General features: G+C 41.7%; 1 protein-coding gene across 4 annotated transcripts in view; it reads right to left on the bottom strand.

Moving 5' to 3' along the window:
• Nucleotides 1–17,578, bottom strand: part of llgl2 (LLGL scribble cell polarity complex component 2) — a 30,588-nt gene that overhangs the window by 7,366 nt on the left and 5,644 nt on the right. For all 4 annotated transcript variants that reach the window (XM_044337460.1, XM_044337462.1, XM_044337463.1 and 1 more), the window contains exons 2-16: nucleotides 11,901–12,020; nucleotides 10,374–10,471; nucleotides 8,688–8,769; nucleotides 8,449–8,564; nucleotides 7,991–8,149; nucleotides 6,445–6,607; nucleotides 6,154–6,283; nucleotides 5,972–6,026; nucleotides 5,501–5,655; nucleotides 4,103–4,314; nucleotides 3,211–3,278; nucleotides 2,949–3,102; nucleotides 2,428–2,532; nucleotides 1,378–1,473; nucleotides 952–1,148 (exon numbers count right to left, since the gene is read on the bottom strand). In XM_044337460.1, coding sequence (XP_044193395.1) covers nucleotides 952–1,148; nucleotides 1,378–1,473; nucleotides 2,428–2,532; nucleotides 2,949–3,102; nucleotides 3,211–3,278; nucleotides 4,103–4,314; nucleotides 5,501–5,655; nucleotides 5,972–6,026; nucleotides 6,154–6,283; nucleotides 6,445–6,607; nucleotides 7,991–8,149; nucleotides 8,449–8,564; nucleotides 8,688–8,769; nucleotides 10,374–10,471; nucleotides 11,901–11,975 — 1,865 coding nt within the window. In that variant the 5' untranslated portion in view covers nucleotides 11,976–12,020. The remainder of the gene's footprint in view (nucleotides 1–951; nucleotides 1,149–1,377; nucleotides 1,474–2,427; nucleotides 2,533–2,948; nucleotides 3,103–3,210; nucleotides 3,279–4,102; nucleotides 4,315–5,500; nucleotides 5,656–5,971; nucleotides 6,027–6,153; nucleotides 6,284–6,444; nucleotides 6,608–7,990; nucleotides 8,150–8,448; nucleotides 8,565–8,687; nucleotides 8,770–10,373; nucleotides 10,472–11,900; nucleotides 12,021–17,578) is intronic.

The following is a 17,578-nucleotide window of genomic DNA, read 5'->3' as shown; positions in this document are numbered from 1 at the left end:
TGCATGTGCGCACTTCAAGGTGTGCAAAAAAAAAGTGCAGGCTCTCTCTTTGCTTTAGTAAGTGTGTGGTTGTGGTCACCTACTGTTATTTGCTTGGCTGTTTGATTGTTGTATTTATGCATGTTGCACCTGCTGCTATGTCCGCAGCATTTTTATTTATGATTGTCGTTTTTGTTCCATTTGTGTTGGTTTGGAGCGCTTGTCTGATTATACCAAGGATATACTGAGTGAGGCAGTTGTATAAGTGCTTATCTGTTGTATGCATAGGCTGTATACCCATATGTAGAAAAGCCATATATGAGATCCAGGTAGAGAGATGCTTAACTGTGCACATCACATCACTCACTGAACAGCCACATTCACTCCTAACAACTAATCACATGGCAGCAAAATACCTGTGGCAAGTGCATAAAAACATTACAGAACATAATGTAAAAGTACAATAACACCAACCAATAACAAGACAGGAACATGGACAAAATAAGACTGATATCTCGCTTGCCCCAGTGCGTGCTGGGAAACTTTCCTTCACATTTGCTCCCGGGACACTACAGTATCTTAACTTCATTGTGTGTAATGTTTTTATCTTTATCTTGTTTTCTATTTTTATCCACAACAAGCAACTCTACATTAATTGCTGCTGGGAATTTCAACAGGATGCGTTGACCGTATTTGGCATTCTGGGGGGGTGTGTCTGTATGTAAATGAGCCTGTGAGTGCACAAGCTGAGATTTATCATTGCTCACTGTGTGAAGTGTGTGTGCCTGTTTGATAAATACTAATTTTCCTGTTTGTACAGACAGTCCCTAAACACACACACACACACACACACACACACACACACACACACTTAGAACTTTATCTATGCATGCTTTGATAAAAAGGAGCCTCTGGAGAGAGCAAACTCAGTAAACTTTCTATCTCTCTCTCTCTTTCTCTATGTCTCCTTACTTGATGAGGACGTTGTTCTTCTGTTGGTAATCGTATAAGCCGAAGCCGTGGCTGGTGCCAAAAGCAATCAGCTTCCACTCTGAGTGCAGGTTGAGGGCAGTGACCACGGCGGGAGGCTGGCACTGCACCAGAGCGAAGGGCTGGAAGCCTGCGGGAAACAGCACCGGCTCCTCTCGCACATCCAGACGAGTGTGGCCCTAATCGACATGAAAAGCATCAATATACCGATTGTCACTGGAACTCAGTGGTGCTGACATGGCTCTACTGGTGGATGGTACAGTATGTTACAAATAATGATACAAAAAGGATGTACAAACTGTAAGATATTACAGCTTTCAGGGAGTGATGAGTCATGCATTGAAACGACTAGCTGATAAGTAAGGCATTCGGCTTTTTACAGGAAAACATTCCAGCAGTGGTCATTACCTTCCAGCGGAATCCCTCTTGGCCCTGCAGCAAGTCCACAACTTTAGCCTCCACCGTCTGCTCTGCTGCCTCATCGTTCAGCTCCAACACCAGGATCTGGACAGACAAACACCAGACACAGAAGAAGAAGAAGACATGTAAAACAGAAAAAAAACAAACTGATAACAAACCAGGCTCTGCTACTATAACCTCTAATCTAAATGTGTGCGTGACAAGAAAAGGTCCGTTTCTGACCACTAAACCCTCAGCCTGCCAGCTCTGCCTGTGTTTGTGTGACTGTGTGAAGGCTTTTTATAGTATGAACAATAGCATCCAACAATAACGAATCAGGCTTACTTCTCATACTTTACCACCCCTACATGGAAGTGCACATACCAAAGAATGGAGGAAACATCACAGACGAGTTCCTTCTTCGTACTTCATCATATTTTATATTATTCTGGTAACACCAGGCCTTCATTTGAAACAGATAAACTGATACAATAATATTAAGTATTAAGATGTTGTTTTATTACTATTGGAAGCCTTCCTGTTCTTCTTCTTTTCTTTCATATTTACATGTTGCCATGACAAATTCAGCATTGTGAATGTTTCCACAGCACTATTTCCATCAGTATGACGGAGTGATGTCATACTCACCACTCTGCTGCTCTCGCTTTCTCTTCTCTAACAGAAATTATGTTTTCATTCACTAATTCATCCCCATTGCTTCTACTTTAACACTTTCAATACTAATCCCTCCTTTTCCTGATTTGACATGAAGAATATAAATTGGAGTAGTGGCTTTTACTTGAGAATTTATGCTGTGTATGCAATACTTTTTTCCCCAATCTTTCTACCTTTTCCCTTAATGTGGAGATCAATCCACAGCTGTGATCATGGCTTCATCAACTTTATTTGAAGAGTGCCTTTCACACACAGAGGCACTTCTAAGTGCTTTACACAAGGTGAAGAAATGTATTAAAAGAACACTGAAAAACACAATAAGTTGGGAAATAAAACAACACAGTCCTATGATATATGTTACCTATGTTAATTAAAACATTTCACCTGTCCAGCTGTGCCAGCTACAATCAGATAACCGCTGTATTTACAGAGGTGGATCTTCTGAATGCCGAGCCTGGGGTCATCACTGTACGGGTCAAAACAGCCAACCTGCAGTAAAAAAAACAGTCATTTATTATGCACTTCCATAAAAATGGTAAACTCATAAGAGACTGATGAAAAAAAAACAAAGGTCAAAATTGAAGCAGCAGACAGTAAGTTGTCCTGACTGTCAGTCCCGACAATGCTGGATCCTACACTCCCCATAATGCATCTCAATAGCAACCCTCCATGCCTGGTGAACACCCATGCAGCACTCAACATGATTAAACTGATCTTGATATGTAAAACTGGTTGACTTCCTCTTAGATAAATATAATAATAGTAAGTGAATGTGAACTTTTTCACTGTGTGGATGCATCAGTCAAGCTTTAGATAATCTACATCTTTTCAGTGGTGATCTGTGATGGAAAAGGAACATTTCCTGTAGAAATGTCTTTCCCTGCTATACAAACACACACACACACCTTTCTAAACGGCGGCCACTCTCCTTCCGTGCCTTGGTTCATGTTGTCATTGGGGTCAGCGTCTGTGTGGAATACTGCCGATGTGCTTAGTTTGTACATGGGATACAGACAGACTCCTGATGCATCCCAGAAACGCACCGTTCCATCCTCGTGCCTACACACACACACACACACACACAAATAAACACGATACTGTTAAAATGCCTGACAGCCAGTTAGAGAGAAATATGTTCCAGTGGATACAAAGTTGAGGTGAGCTGACCCTGTGAGCAGCAGGTCTCTCTGTGGAGGGTCTGGGGCCAGGTTCTGCCCGCCTGTTATTGGCCAGGGCTGCGTGGAGAGAGGGGAAATGAAAGTTTAACAATAATACCAACTTAATGCCATCTGTTCTACAAGAAATGAAGGAATGTGTCCATATTCAGGATACAGCGCACAATATATATATGATGAACGGCTCTGGAGGAAATTCTTTGAGTAACGTGCAGGTTACATCAGGTAAAATGTTATGTGCAGATGTCTCAGCAGTGGGAGCCTTATATTGTAGAGGGAAACTTCAGACTGTGCATCGACATGTGTTTAAAGATTCTGTCTGAGGTTAATGTAACTTTAACAACTAGTTAGAGAATTTAAATGTCTATTTCTTTACAGTCATGGTTCTGGTGAAAAAGTACTGAACATGTCAAAATTTGAAACAGCCTGACATTTTAAAGAGCAAAAGCAGAGTTACAAGTTGCTATAAAACGCAAAGAATTGAGAGAAAAATAAAATAAAATTTTAAAAAAAAGGTTAAAAACAGGAAATATCAATATAAAAACAATAAAACCATAAAACTACACATAGGGCAGACACGGAAGTCAGATAAAACTAAAACAATAAAAGCAACACAGAGGTCAGTCAGACATTACGGGACAGGATGCTTATGAAACAGGTGAGATTGGAACAGCTTCTTAAAACTATCGACAGACTCTGTGTTTTTTTTATAACTAGGGGAAGACGGTTCCAGAGGGGGGGGGGCACAACCCCATAAGCACAGTCACCCTAGGTCTTAAGCCTAGATGTCAGGACAGCCAGGAGGCATCAGTCAGTAGACCTCAGTGATTATTATACTGTTAATGAGGCAACACTTAACAACAACAAGGTAAAAGTGGGTGCACCTCTTTGGAGTAATGTGTGCTCTGCAGCTCTCCAGCTGCAATGACTCTCTCCCACAGTTTAAGGGGGATGGCGGAGACGTGGTGGGAGCAGGTGATTGCTGAGCTGTGGAGGGGGACCAGGTAAGGTGTCTGAATGACCGGCCAGCCCTCCGTCTGCAGGTCGATCACTACCAGCTCCTCCTCTACCAGGACCACCAGCGCACTGGGATCTCCTGTAGGTGGATGGAACAGAGTGAAAACACTAGTTAGATACATATACTGTACATTAGTCTCAACTGTTTACACTTTTCTCTGCAGTGTCTGAGAAATTCTGAGAGAGGAAAATTTCTCTGAGGTTGTAAATATTTCGACTAAATCACCCTAAAACAAAAGACCTGGTTGAAACAGTTTATCTAAACCACTCATTTGAAAGCAAAACTGAAAGTGAGTACGCCCAAAATGTTTGTTATTACATTTTGCATTGCAAAACTGGTTGCATGGTCCATGTGCATCAAAAGATGACACATGTCTTTACACCCTGCCAGGAAGGCTGTGGGAGTCCACGGTGAGAATGTTCACATGCACTTAAGAAACAGGTTACTGCAGGAAATAACGCAGCGTGTTTACATGCTGGTAATGGGTGCATGCACGTTTAGAGCCAGGGACCGTTAGGTATCATAACGGCACTAGTGTCAAAAGATTTCAAGCCTACTTTTGAGATCTTACTTTGAGGGATGTAAACATTTTCCATTTTAGTATCTCAAACTGTCTTGTTAAATAAAAAAAGTGTGTGTCAAAAATGTGTTTTGCTTCTTGTTCTTTCACTGTTTAAGACGTGTACCTAAGAACACGATCCGTGACATCACAGATGGAACCAATCATGGTCCAGAATACAATTTACACAAGTGTGATGTAGAAACTTGAAGGTCCCAGTGCACAAACACTGAAAACAGACTTTACAGTGAAGCAGGAGACATCCTGTGTTAAGTGATGTCATCCTGCGATCGTGGTCATAGACACTAGATTTGTCAACGAGGAAGAATTTTTACTGCTGTACTTACAATAAATTATTACTCAAAGCAGTATTTATATTTATCTTCATACGTGTCTGAAGGGGATCTTTAAAGAATATGTTTTTGATACTAAGTGATACAGACACATGCATGTAAATTCATGTTTATATGCAGCAGGTCAGTGATGAGATTTCCAGAGACTCGGTTACAGTGAGTGTCTACATGGAAAAGCAGTCGGGTTTCTGCAGGAGAAATACAGAAAACCTGTCTGACGTCTAGCGTGTTTGAAAATGAATTGCTAATGTTTTGGTTAGTGAGTAAATGGTACAAAAATCTGAATTGTGTGAGCGTTGTGTGTGTGTGTGTGCTGAGTGTGAGTGTTTGTGTGTGTGTGCATGCTGCCTGCCTGTGTGCTGTTGTCCGTTTCTGATGACGAAGAAGTCAATAATCCTGGAGGTGAAGTCCAGAGCCACGTGTGTTTTACTGTGGATCACAGTGATGCAGTGTCTGTCACCGTAGCTGGCCCTGGGCATACCACCGCTGAACAGCAGGAACGGAGGCCTACGTGCACGCACGCGCGCGCGCACACACACACACACACACACACACACACACACACACACACACACACACACACACACACACACACACACACACACACACACACACACACACACACACACACACAAGTTCAAGTTCAAGTTCAAGTTCAGTTCAGTTTGCCCAGAGATTAATGTGTAACAGGTCATGTAACACATCTGGGTAATAAAGTTAAACATTAGAACGGTTTGATGAAGGAAGACAAGTGAAACAGCTGTGTGTGTGTGTGTGTGTGTGTGTGTGTGTGTGTGTGTGTGTGTGTGTGTGTGTAACGTACCCTTCTTCTGTAGGTAGCTGAACTATTTTAGAAATGGCCTTGCAGGGGAAATGTCCTGCGAGAAGAAAAGACGAGTCATCATCAGCCTCCAGAAAAACTTTTTTTTTTTTTTTTTTTTTTTTTGAAAATGTAGACGGCAAAGAAAAATGTGCAGCGGACAGTTTTTTTTTTTCCCTCCTCACCGTAAGGAATGTCTGATTTCTCCTCCTCCTCCACGTCCTCTCCGCCCACCATCCATCGACAGTAACTTCCATCACTGTGCGAACTAAGAATGTAGCCTCCGTCCTCTGTCCACCACACACTCTCCAGTTGCTATGGTTGCATTAAAAGTTACATGGAAAAATACACAAAGCACATAGCGAGATTAAGCATGCTGCTTCTAACCACAGTCTATACAGGACTGGCTGCTTTTCTATTCAGGTCACAAGTCTTCTACTGAAAACACTTCAGTCGACCTGTCTTTCATAAGTCACCTGTGTGGCAGGGATGTGCTGGATGGCACATTGGTTCTCTAGATCCCAGATGACCATGAGACCTCGTCCGTAACCGATGACGACCTGGTTTGGGTTGACCGGGTTCTCTTGTAAGGCTTCAACATGTTCTAGATTCCTGCGGCCTATGTAGTCGTCTGGTACGCTGGAGGAGAGGAGAGAGGAAGGATAAACACAGGAAAGAGGAAAGAATGAGTGGAAGAGGGACAATGGAAGGACTGGAGGCAGAACATCAATCTCAGTATTGATCTGTAGCAGCTGAGAGGCAGTGTGCAAAGAGATGGATTGTATTGTGTGTGTGGGACAGCGGTGTAGTCAGAACAATCAACACACATTTACGTTGTTTATGGTCAATCCATTTGAAATCCAGCTAACTGCAATGCTGTATTTGCACAGAGAAGATAAACACCAGATGATATGATGCAAATCAAAACCTTCCAAGTATCAATATGAGCTTGTATTGTTTATTCAAGCTCATGCTTGTCTTGTAAGTGAAACAATTTAAAGTCACAGAGACAGCATGGAACTGAACAATTAACTGGCATCTACAGACAGTTTTATCTCGTACAGCAGAGATGTTTAAACAGAATTTCGAGAGATCTCACATTCCAGTCGTTCTCTCACCAGGGTTTAATTAACAACTGGACAAAGCAGGAAACTGTACCAGACCCTCACTGGGCTTTGACATCCAAAACACAAGTTCATCATTGCTAGAAGCCAAGACGTTATTTCAAATGGAGAGAGTGGCTGAGCACGCTGCCTGGACTCTCTGCCAGGTCTTGTAGGGGAAGTTCAACTAAATTAAACTTTGACCCTGAATGTGCTTTTGTGGGTCACTGAACTCCAGGAGTTATGTAGCTCTACTAGGGATGGGTTATAATAGCCTTTTGTTGAATGTGACTCCAATACTTAATTGGAATCCTTTCAAATCCTTTATTGTGAAACTGGCATCAGGGATCCCAGGTTGTCTGTGTGGCAATGACTCTGTCGTAATTAGATTCATTTCTTTCTAAAGCAGAACAAACACTGAAATGTAAGAGGTGGTTCTACATTTATACCTCATCTTATGGGCCTGTCTCGTTGAGGTCAAACTCTAATTCTAATACATTTCATATTTCAGTAACACACCTAACATATACAACACACATGATACATGTCAACATGTTTGCCGCTTTGCAGATAAGACTGTGACCAAAAACATCCAGCTCTGTTTCATATGAATATAATCTAGTTTATTGTTGTTTGAATAATATCTAGCACAGACAGACAGACTGCTGTTATTCATTACTACTAAGAAAACAAGCATACAGTGACTATAAAAGCTAAGACTTTTATTATTTTACAACTCTGAATCACAACGGATGTAATCAAGCTTTTTGATCAACACTTCAACTCAGTGTTTAATGGAAGCATGTTTGGGAGCAGTTCAGACCCAGCTCAGTCCAATTTTGAAAAAAATAAATGGTTGATAATGTAAAATCAAGACCATAAACGATGTGCAGTGTGTCGGCATGTTGTAGTTGTTCACCTGTTGGCAACTTGATCAAGGCTGATATTTCTTTCCTCCAGCTCTCTGAACCCAGGCACTTCAACTATAAAGACATGGCCTCCTTCTGTCCCCAGCAGCAGCAGGTCTCCTGACGAATGGGCCAGCACTGCTGTCACTCTGGTCACACTTGGGGGGGCACTGAAGGGGAGAAGAGGAGGGAGATGAGATCACTTAACAGGATGATTGGCGGCTACTGCGACTGTATAAAATACTATTACCATCCACTATACAGAAGTCATAAAAGATGAGTAAGAGTCCCAAGTCCAAACTGCAGCCCAGAAACCAAAACTGCAACTAGATTGCAGTGGTAGACATGCTGATAAAATTTCTAAGATGGTTTCTGGGAAAGTTACAGCTGTGAAAAAGCAATCAAGAAAGGGGAAAATGTGTGTGTGTGTGTGTGTGTGTGTGTGTGTGTGTGTGTCTGAGGGTTTTACCCAGGTGGTCCAGTAAGCATGAAGCGTCCTATCTCCAAAAGTTCAGAAAGTCCCTTGTGGGCTCTCAAAGTCCACATGTGGAGACTGTTGTCATCCAGCAGAGTCACCAGTTCAACCTAAACATGAGCCATTATCAATGAATACATAAATCTATGAAATGTGAATTCATTCCATACAAATGACGAATGAAAAGAGTAAAATGGTGTTGAGTGTGTTGGGCATTGATCCTCTTACTGTACCTGGTGGGGGAGGAAGTGCACCTGTGTGACGGCAGCGTTCTCATCATGTAGACCCATGAACTCCACACCTGGAGCTCCATACCTGACCACTGTTAAGGACAAACTGGTTTCATATAGACACAGTCCTACTAGACAAGTGATAAAGACACCAGGGGCCTATGAAACAAAGCCTCACAGTGGCAGTCTTAACATTGTTATTATGACAATGTTAACATGCTGATGCTTAGCAGGTATAATGTTTATCGTGTTCATCGTTTTAGTTTAGCGTGTTAACAGCAAGCTTCCAGTAACTGTTCCAGGCTGTGAAACCAATGTCATCATATAGTGGCCAAACCATTCCAGGTCCGTCACATAATGCACACTGGCCCAAAAAGCATTTGTCTTGCACACAATCACTGGAAAAGGGTGGCTGTAAAACGGTGAATACATCACAACCCCACGAAATAACTGTTTACTAATCAGAATTTGATCCATTTGGTCCGATAACATTTGGAAAGTCTAAAAGAGCCACATGATTAAACTATTTTATCCCTGTTCAAGTAAGCAAAGAGTCAACTGGAAGTTAGCCAGGTCGGCCAGTGAAAGTTTCTACTGAGCACGCTCTACGGGCCCAACAATCAGGAAGCATGAATGACATCCAGGTATTTACTTTACAGCAGGAAGCCGATGTTTTGGCTTCACGCGCCACTGAGAAACTTTCATGGGAATGAACGGGGCGCCGTCATTGATTCCGGTATCCAGTTCTTCATATGATTAGCATGCTAACATTTGCTAATCAGCGCTAAACACAAACTACAGCTGAGGCTGATGGGAGTGTCATTGTTTTTGTAAGGTATTTGGTCACAAACCAAGTATATGATAAATTAACATTTTGAGTTGTGTAGTTGCATTTGTTACCATGGTGATCCACGCTAGATAGGAGCCAAGCTTCATGAAACTGGACATCCTGAATAAATCTGAGGATTGCTGGGTCACTCACTGAGCTGTGATACAGGAGGGAGTCTTTATGTCTACGTGAGGAACTGAGTTTCATCTCTGCTAAAGTGTCACTGAATAAATCAGTGAGCTCAGGCTGCTGCTGTGTATGTGACCCTGACCTCACTGTGGACAAACAATGTCCCCATGAGGATTGATTAAAGCCTGACATTACAAATGATTTGTGCGCTACATAAAAAGAACAGAAGCTGCTCTGTTGTTTGACTTCGCCTGAAGCGTCCTGTGCTTGGACTAATAATATTCATTCACAGATTTTCCTTTATCTGTGCCCTCTCGCTGTTTTATCTAGGAACAATCTGCTGCATTGTATGAATGGATTATCCTAATGAGAGAAGGTACCGCGGTTATCAAAACCAGTGTGTGTGTGTCTCTGTGTCAATGGGGAGAGTGTACCGACTGGCTCTGCCGCACTGTCAATGAGCAGGATTGTGTGCGACGCTATGGCGACACAGACAGACTCCGCTGTCTGAGAATGGCAGCCGGTGTTGAGCAACAGCGTGGGAAAAAATGAAATACCTGAACCAGGTGCCCATGTGAACCGCAGACGACGACTTAGCAGCGTCATAGTCATTCATTAGCGCTGCCTTCCTCAAGTTCAAACATGACGCTCGGATTCCTCTTGTAAAAACTATTTAAAGCCGACACAGCACGCACACACACACACACACACACATGCACAGTAAAAGATACAGTTTGATTGCACCGGAGCGGGTGCCGATGGCCAGAAGCTGCAGAGAGGGGCTGTAGCCCAGAGCGCTGGGCTGGTGGGGGAATCCATGCTCCACTGTCTGAGGAGGAGAGAGTGGACAGAGAGGAAGGGGGGGGGTGAGACTGAGCTGTGACAGCAGAGACAATGACAGGATAGGACAGAGACGAGAGACTGGACCAAAACAGGCTGCAGATAACAGCAGGTGGACGAGAAGAAGAAGGATGATAGATGACATACAAATATGAACCCTGTTGTCTCCCGACCCGTCTCTGTAACTGCTGACTCACTGTCAGCATTTATCAGGTCTGAGTGAAACGTGAAGTACTGTTGAGAATAATCACACTTCATTCAGAATAAAAACAGCTCATTTCATTCTATTTGAAAGGGCTGGATGATGACGGTTGCAACTAACACTAAATGAAAGTGCTTCAGTACACATGTTCAGTCTCCGGGTCTAATGTGGAAATCTCTGTGTAAGCACAAAGACAAGAAAAAAAAAGCATAGTCACTCTTGGAGTCAGCTTTATAAAAGCTGTGTGTGTGTGAAAGAAATATTCACTGTTACAGTGGGTGCATGTGCACGAGCCTCATTTCCTGATACGCCCTTGTTCAAACTGTCTGCTCCACCAGTTTTCAGACCTGTCACTCATTGTGTTTACATGCACTTAAAGGGAGCGATTTCACCGAATGTTGCATCGCCGACGCCCTCCAACAAGAGGAGGAGCGGTGCACCCAGCTATGACTATTAATAGCGTCAGAATTATCATTAATTCATCACACGTACCTATAAATCACCAACAGTGGTGACACTGAAGTCGGTAATCATTTATTTTTAGTAGTGGTATCAAAACAGAGTGTACTCAGTGCTTCACAGTGATGGACTAAATACAAAACATGTAATCAGCATTAAGTTCATACATGCACCGTTGGTTGACAAGTTAGAGATCACTGTATAGACTGCAGAAATTTAATATCCAATCAGCTGGTTAACAACCTAAACAAATAAGATTTCATGATTCTTCCTTCTTCATGTCACTCTCGTCTTATCATAAAACCCTCAGCTTGCTCTAGAAAACTGTGTTTCCCTCCACACTGTCATTATTTATACATGTGGCCCTGGATTTCACTAGTGTGTGTGTGTTAGTCAACAGTACCACTGTGTTTCTGCAGTAAATCCAAGGAGCTCCATCTTTGTCAAGTTTGCTCATAGCTGAGTGCTGAATTTGGTTTTTCACATGTCAGAACTTCTCTTTTTGACTATGAAACATGTAAACAGGATATATGAAATGCTCATTTTAAGAAGCTCTTCTGTAGATACAGTGTATTACTTGTTGAAGATGAGTGCACTTTGATGGTTCATTAATAATGAGAGGAACAGATTGTGCCTTTGAGGGAGTCTCATATGATTCTCCTTCTTTAACTCATATTTTTTGCCTCTGTTTTTTTTTTTTTATTTTCCTGTCAGCTGTTGAAAGCTGAGCCGAGCCGGTGTGTTTAGTCTCGCTCACCTTGTTGAACTGGAAGAGTTCCTGTTTAAGTCGATCTCTGTGGGACTCCTGGCCGTGTCGCCTGAACCTCTTCATCCTGTCTCAGCACCAGTGTGGAGCCTGCAGGCCCACTGACGCACGCTGCATGGGGGGAAAGACAGAGAGAGAGAGACACACAGGAAGATTAAGAAACATATGGGGAGGGGTTAAAACACAAACTCTCCAGTTCATCCTTTTGTCTTATTCTTTCGTGGTAAGAACCAACTGCTGTCATGTATTTGCACTGCACTTTCCAAGTGTTTCTTTCCTTTGAGATGTTTGCAAGATGGTTGTTTGTGAGTTCAAATGCTTTTTCAAAAAAAATCTGTCTTTCTTTGACTCACACACAAAGTCACTGATTGGCTATTTGCATCCTAGTTGAATCTAAGGATGAGAATATCTTTTTTTTTTTAAGTGCAAAAGAGAGAAAACAGATGAGCAAGAAAACAAAACAACATAAACTGAAACTTATTAAGTCCTTATTTTATTGCTGTTACTTGCTTAATTAAACTAGCAGATATAAGTGCTATAGTCATGTAGCAGCACACACATACTGGTAACAGACAGTGCTGAAATGTCATTGACTAAATAAGACGGCACTAAAACATCAGAGAAGTAATGTGTGGAAGTATTTTGAATTCTACAACATAGATAACTCATGGATGAAGCTCAGCTTGTTTACTGACTTTGTAAAATGCAGCTGCTTTAAAAAGGAGCAGTGTGTGTAGGATTTAGTGACATCTAAAGGTGAAGTTGCACGTTGCAACCAACTGAATACCCCTCACCCTCACCTTCCAAGAGTGTGGGAGAAACTATGGTGGCTGCCAAAACATGAGCCAGTGTTTGGTTTGTCCATTCTGGGCTACTGTAGAAACATGGCGGTGCAACATGGCAGCCTCAGTGAAAGAGGACCTGCTCTCTATGTAGATATAAAAGGCTCATTCTAAGGTAACGAAAATGCAATGATTCTTATTTTCAGGTGATTTTACACTAATTAAAACATACTTATGAATATTATATTCCATTCCTGCCAAGTCTGCTCCACTAGATGACACTAAACCCTGCACACTGCACCTTTAAACCTCTTCCAGACATGCACCTTGTTATGTTCAAGTTATGGACCTGGAACATTTCTTTATCAGTTCCTGAACATAATAATCATTGTATTTGAATGTATTTAAATTGGATGCATTCATGTTAATGTCAAGTCTTAAACACAAAGAGATTAAATGCAATTGAATGACCTCTTATGTAAAAAGAAAAATCATAAAATAAAGCATGAAAAACATTAAGACAAAAATATTAAGATGATGAGATACTTTGCAATGTTTAATCAGTCTTTTTCTCAAGCAATGCAAAAGAATTAAATTTTAAAAATATCATCAGATCATCACCTTCTTCCTATATTTAAAATTTTTCATTCATGCCAACTACACAGTTAAAAAATGCTATCAGCATATGAGCAATGTTGAATCAATCCTGGAGTTTTTGACCTCCAGTAGTGTTATGGAGCAATGCTTTTTATATGTGACTCACTGAATATAAACAGAAAATTCCACAGGGAACTTTTAACATCTTGTCTGTCTATAATTGGACATCCTCCCACATTTAAAACAAGATCTGATGAGAAAATTCAGTCAGAGAAAGAGAGACGTGTGTCTCTCATGCTTACGACGGTCGTTCATCAGCTAAAGCCTTAAAAGACTAAATAAGTTCTAAAATTCATGACTGAAGCAGCCTGTGAGGGAACAGAGAACACTCCTCTTCCTTCCAATCATTACTTTTTAATTCAACAGTGCTCTCAGCAGTGCCACCGCACCCTCTCATGCAGCAAGGGGCAAATACTGCGCAAGTCTTTCCAGAACCGTCCTGTCCTGTCTGAATAAATCCTCATCTAACAACAGACTAGCAGTCTTATAAATTCCACATCTGAAAAGGAGCTTTTCAGGGACGTTAACAAATCTGAGGAGTCACCTGGTAAACTGATACATGAGACGGCAGAGGCACCGCGGACGAACACACGTTGCCTTCGAATGATTCAAATGTGCGTTAGTTGTCGTTCGTTTGAATTTTTATGAGAATGTTACAGCTTTACAAACGTGTGTTCTATCTGACTGGAGCCTGTCTCCACACTGACAGTCCTGTCTGTACGTACGTGCCCAACACTAACACCCAGACTCAGTGGAAAAGTGGGACCACAGTGTGGAAGGTATGGAAGCTGACTGTGTGTTTTCTCCCACTAGACTGATGATGAGAGAGAGAGAGAGAGAGAGAGAGAGGAAATCAACAGGCAGAGCTTTGCACTTCATCCTTTGTCATTTGTGAACACACACACACAAATTAGTGGGTGTGGTAATGCTGCCCCATCAGACAAGGGTCAGAGGTCAGTCAGGGCACAACCAAGGAGCCATTGTTTGACCATCACACACACACACACACAGACGGTCAAACCTTCCTTAGCAGCACACGCCAGCTGATGAAAACACCTGTCACACATAAAGGCAGTTTCCATAGAGGCCACTTCAGAGAAAAAAGGAAAGGAAAGGAAGAGGGGGAAGGACGGAGACAATGAAAGGAAAAAATATCATCCTTGCATTCTTTCTTGCAGTTCCAAAAAAGAAAGACGGCACTGTGACGACAACTGAAGGGGCATTGTGAGACGACATTAATCAGTGGTAAACCGGCGGGTAAAAGGTTCTACAATGCTCATAGAAAGCGACTGGCTAAGCTTCGTCACGTGAAGGGAAAAGGTTCAACCACAGAGCAGCGTGAAAAGCCTGTAAGCCTCATTGTCTGTGTGCTGTGTGTGTGTGTGTGTGTGTGTGTGTGTGTGTGTGTGTGTGCGTGTGTGTGCTCTCTCTCTGTGAGCCCGGGCCCTCAGCTCGCTGGCTCTTTCACTCACTGACACTCAGCTATGTAGAAGAAAGCGAGCTCGCAAGGGGAAACTCAGAAACTACAGTCAGACATATGATCCTCACTGTCACAAGTCCGTGACAAAAGGCCCGCGCAATGAGTCACAGTTTTCCATCTATACCAGCTCATTTGCCTCGGTCCAAATCCAGACATATTTCTGTTATTACCCTCATATCAGCCAGTGCTGCCTTGACTCACTGCTGGGCTGTGTGTCACACGTTTCCAACTCCAGCTTCCTCAAAGAAAAAGTCAACACTATTCTGGTACGCAGAGCTGCTACAGCAGGATGACTGAATGTAGAGGTTTACTTGTCTCTATGTGAAGGTTTAAATTAGGCTGGGAAATAACACAATATATACTGTATTAGTTAAAAAGTGTTTCCTTAACATTTACAACGAGGACACTGTCTTTAGTATTGTTGTACTGTAATTCCTTATTGGCCAACATATATGCAGATACTGATACATCTGTGATTGGCCAATTTATTGATCAGGGTCTAGTTGTTTATGTGTTTAAAGCACATTAAAATTATATTATCAAAAAAAGAAGTTTTTAAATTATCAGCACACATTTTAAAACATTTTAGATTCTTAACTTATGTTTTTATGTTTGCAGTAACAGTAAATAAAGAATAAAATCTTTGTATTATTGTAGTAGTATTGTGGACTCATGATAGATGATGGATCCATCATTAGAAACAAATAACACTTTGTTGTCAATCTGACAACTTTATTCTCAGTTCTTTTTGAGATTCCAAAGTGTCCACAGATTACAGCTGCAACTAACACTGACTTTCATTCATCATGATTAATGCAGTCATCTTTTATTCTATTAAATGCTGTGACAGTTTCCCAAAACCTAAATCTTCAAAAGTCTTGTTTTATTTGATCAAAAGCATCCTATTTAATCCTATTTTAAAGCATCAAAAAGTCACATTTGTGAATGAACTGTTGGCACTTTTGCTGGAAAAATGACTAAAACATTTATCTGATTAACAAAATAGTTGCTGATTAATTTTCTGATGAACTAATTGATTAATTGTTTTAGCTCTACCAGACACTAAATATGTCATATTGAATTTAAGCAACATTTAAGTTTCAACTGATATAATGTGTAGCCACAACTACATTTGGTCATTTGAATATCTTCAGTAACTCTATAACTATATACAGTATGTAAGACACAGCTACTACTTTACAAAGTGGAATGATCTTCTATAGTTGTCTCTGTGTGACTCATGTGTTCACTGCATCTTTAAACAGTTTTATCAAGACTAACTTTATGATTATCTACATATACATGATAGTGGATATTGTTGCTGTATTACTGTACTACTGTTTTGCTGTCTCCTGTTGCTCTGCATGTCTTGTGAGTGTTTATTTTATTGCTATTTGACTTTATGGCATCTTGTTGGCTTCTGTCTGTTGTTTTTTTACCATCAGAACATCTCATCAGAGGACTGCAGCTGACAACGAGCCAGCTGGCTAACACTGGTACATTCATAGAAACGTTGATTAAAGTGCGTTATAAATAAATGAAATGAAATGAAACTATGATATAGCTTCAATTAAGTGTTGGACTGAATCCTTTTTAACCAATTAACAGGTCTGTTTAAGAGGAATATCTGGGTTGAAGAGGTTATACTGCTATCAATGTCAGAATTCTAGTAGTCAACATTGACAGCAACAGTTAGAGCTTTGAGCTAGCTGACACATTCAGCTATACTTTAGACAACTGAGAATGCAAATGCTGCGACTGCAGGTTGATCAGCCGGTAAGATGCTTGTTGTTGCGGCAGGTTACGAGCTTGTAGTCCTTGTAGACACCCTGCCAGTGTGTGAGAGTGTCCCAGGAGAAGCAGTGGAGCAGAAAGGAGAGCTCAAAGCTGTAAGCTCTGTTAACAAAGGCAGGGTGGGAGGTCTGCTTCACAAAAAAACACACGACGCCTTCTACCAGCTACCGGAGAAATCCGCTGATGGAAACTGGAACAGTAGAGTACAACCCTCACGTACGCGTGCACACGTGTAAACAGTGAAGTCATCAACCGGTATGGGAAGCTTAGCTTTATCCATTAAAAAAAACAAGCGCTGACACCATGCGACATGTCAGGTGCGAGTTCAGACATCCTAATCCTACAGTTATTTCTCTCCCACTGATTAATTGTGGCCTTTCAAGTAACCTGACAGACATTAGAGCACAAATTACCCCTTCATTAAAAAAAAACGCACTCCAGTGTTATTTCTAGACCAGCTACTTATCAAGAGCCGAGGCCGGGGACCAACATCACAATTACGTGAGCTGCAGTGATGTTTAACACTGTCAGGTCAGACAGTTAGATTAAACCTCCTCCTCCTCTGCTCCTTCTCGTGCTGCGCTGGGAGGCTCAACTTGAAGCCAAGAGGAACAAACAGTGGAATATTCAACAAACTGAGCGAAGCAGGAAACTATTGACCTTTTTAAATCATTTAGACTAGAGCACTCCATCATAGCACAGCACTCTGCGTGAATATGTGTTTTTACAGACGCATGTATGCCTTTCATCAAAGAGCAGGTCATGAAGCGTTAGTAGCCAGGAGTGATGCCTCTATAGTTAGAGGTATGTCTGTGTTTTGCTTAAGGACACGGACAGGAATGAACAGGGATGAACGATCGTGTGACCTTGCCTTCAGGAACAGTCTCCTAAACACCTGACCGGGCTTGCGTATCCCTCTCGACACTTTTTTTCCCAGCCGGGTCAGATTTGTAGTC

Source organism: Thunnus albacares, chromosome 20, assembly GCF_914725855.1.
Source record: "Thunnus albacares chromosome 20, fThuAlb1.1, whole genome shotgun sequence".
Classification (NCBI taxonomy): Eukaryota; Metazoa; Chordata; class Actinopteri; order Scombriformes; family Scombridae; genus Thunnus; species Thunnus albacares.
The sequence above is the reverse complement of the archived record's forward strand: the minus strand, read 5'-3'. Positions and strand labels throughout refer to the sequence as shown.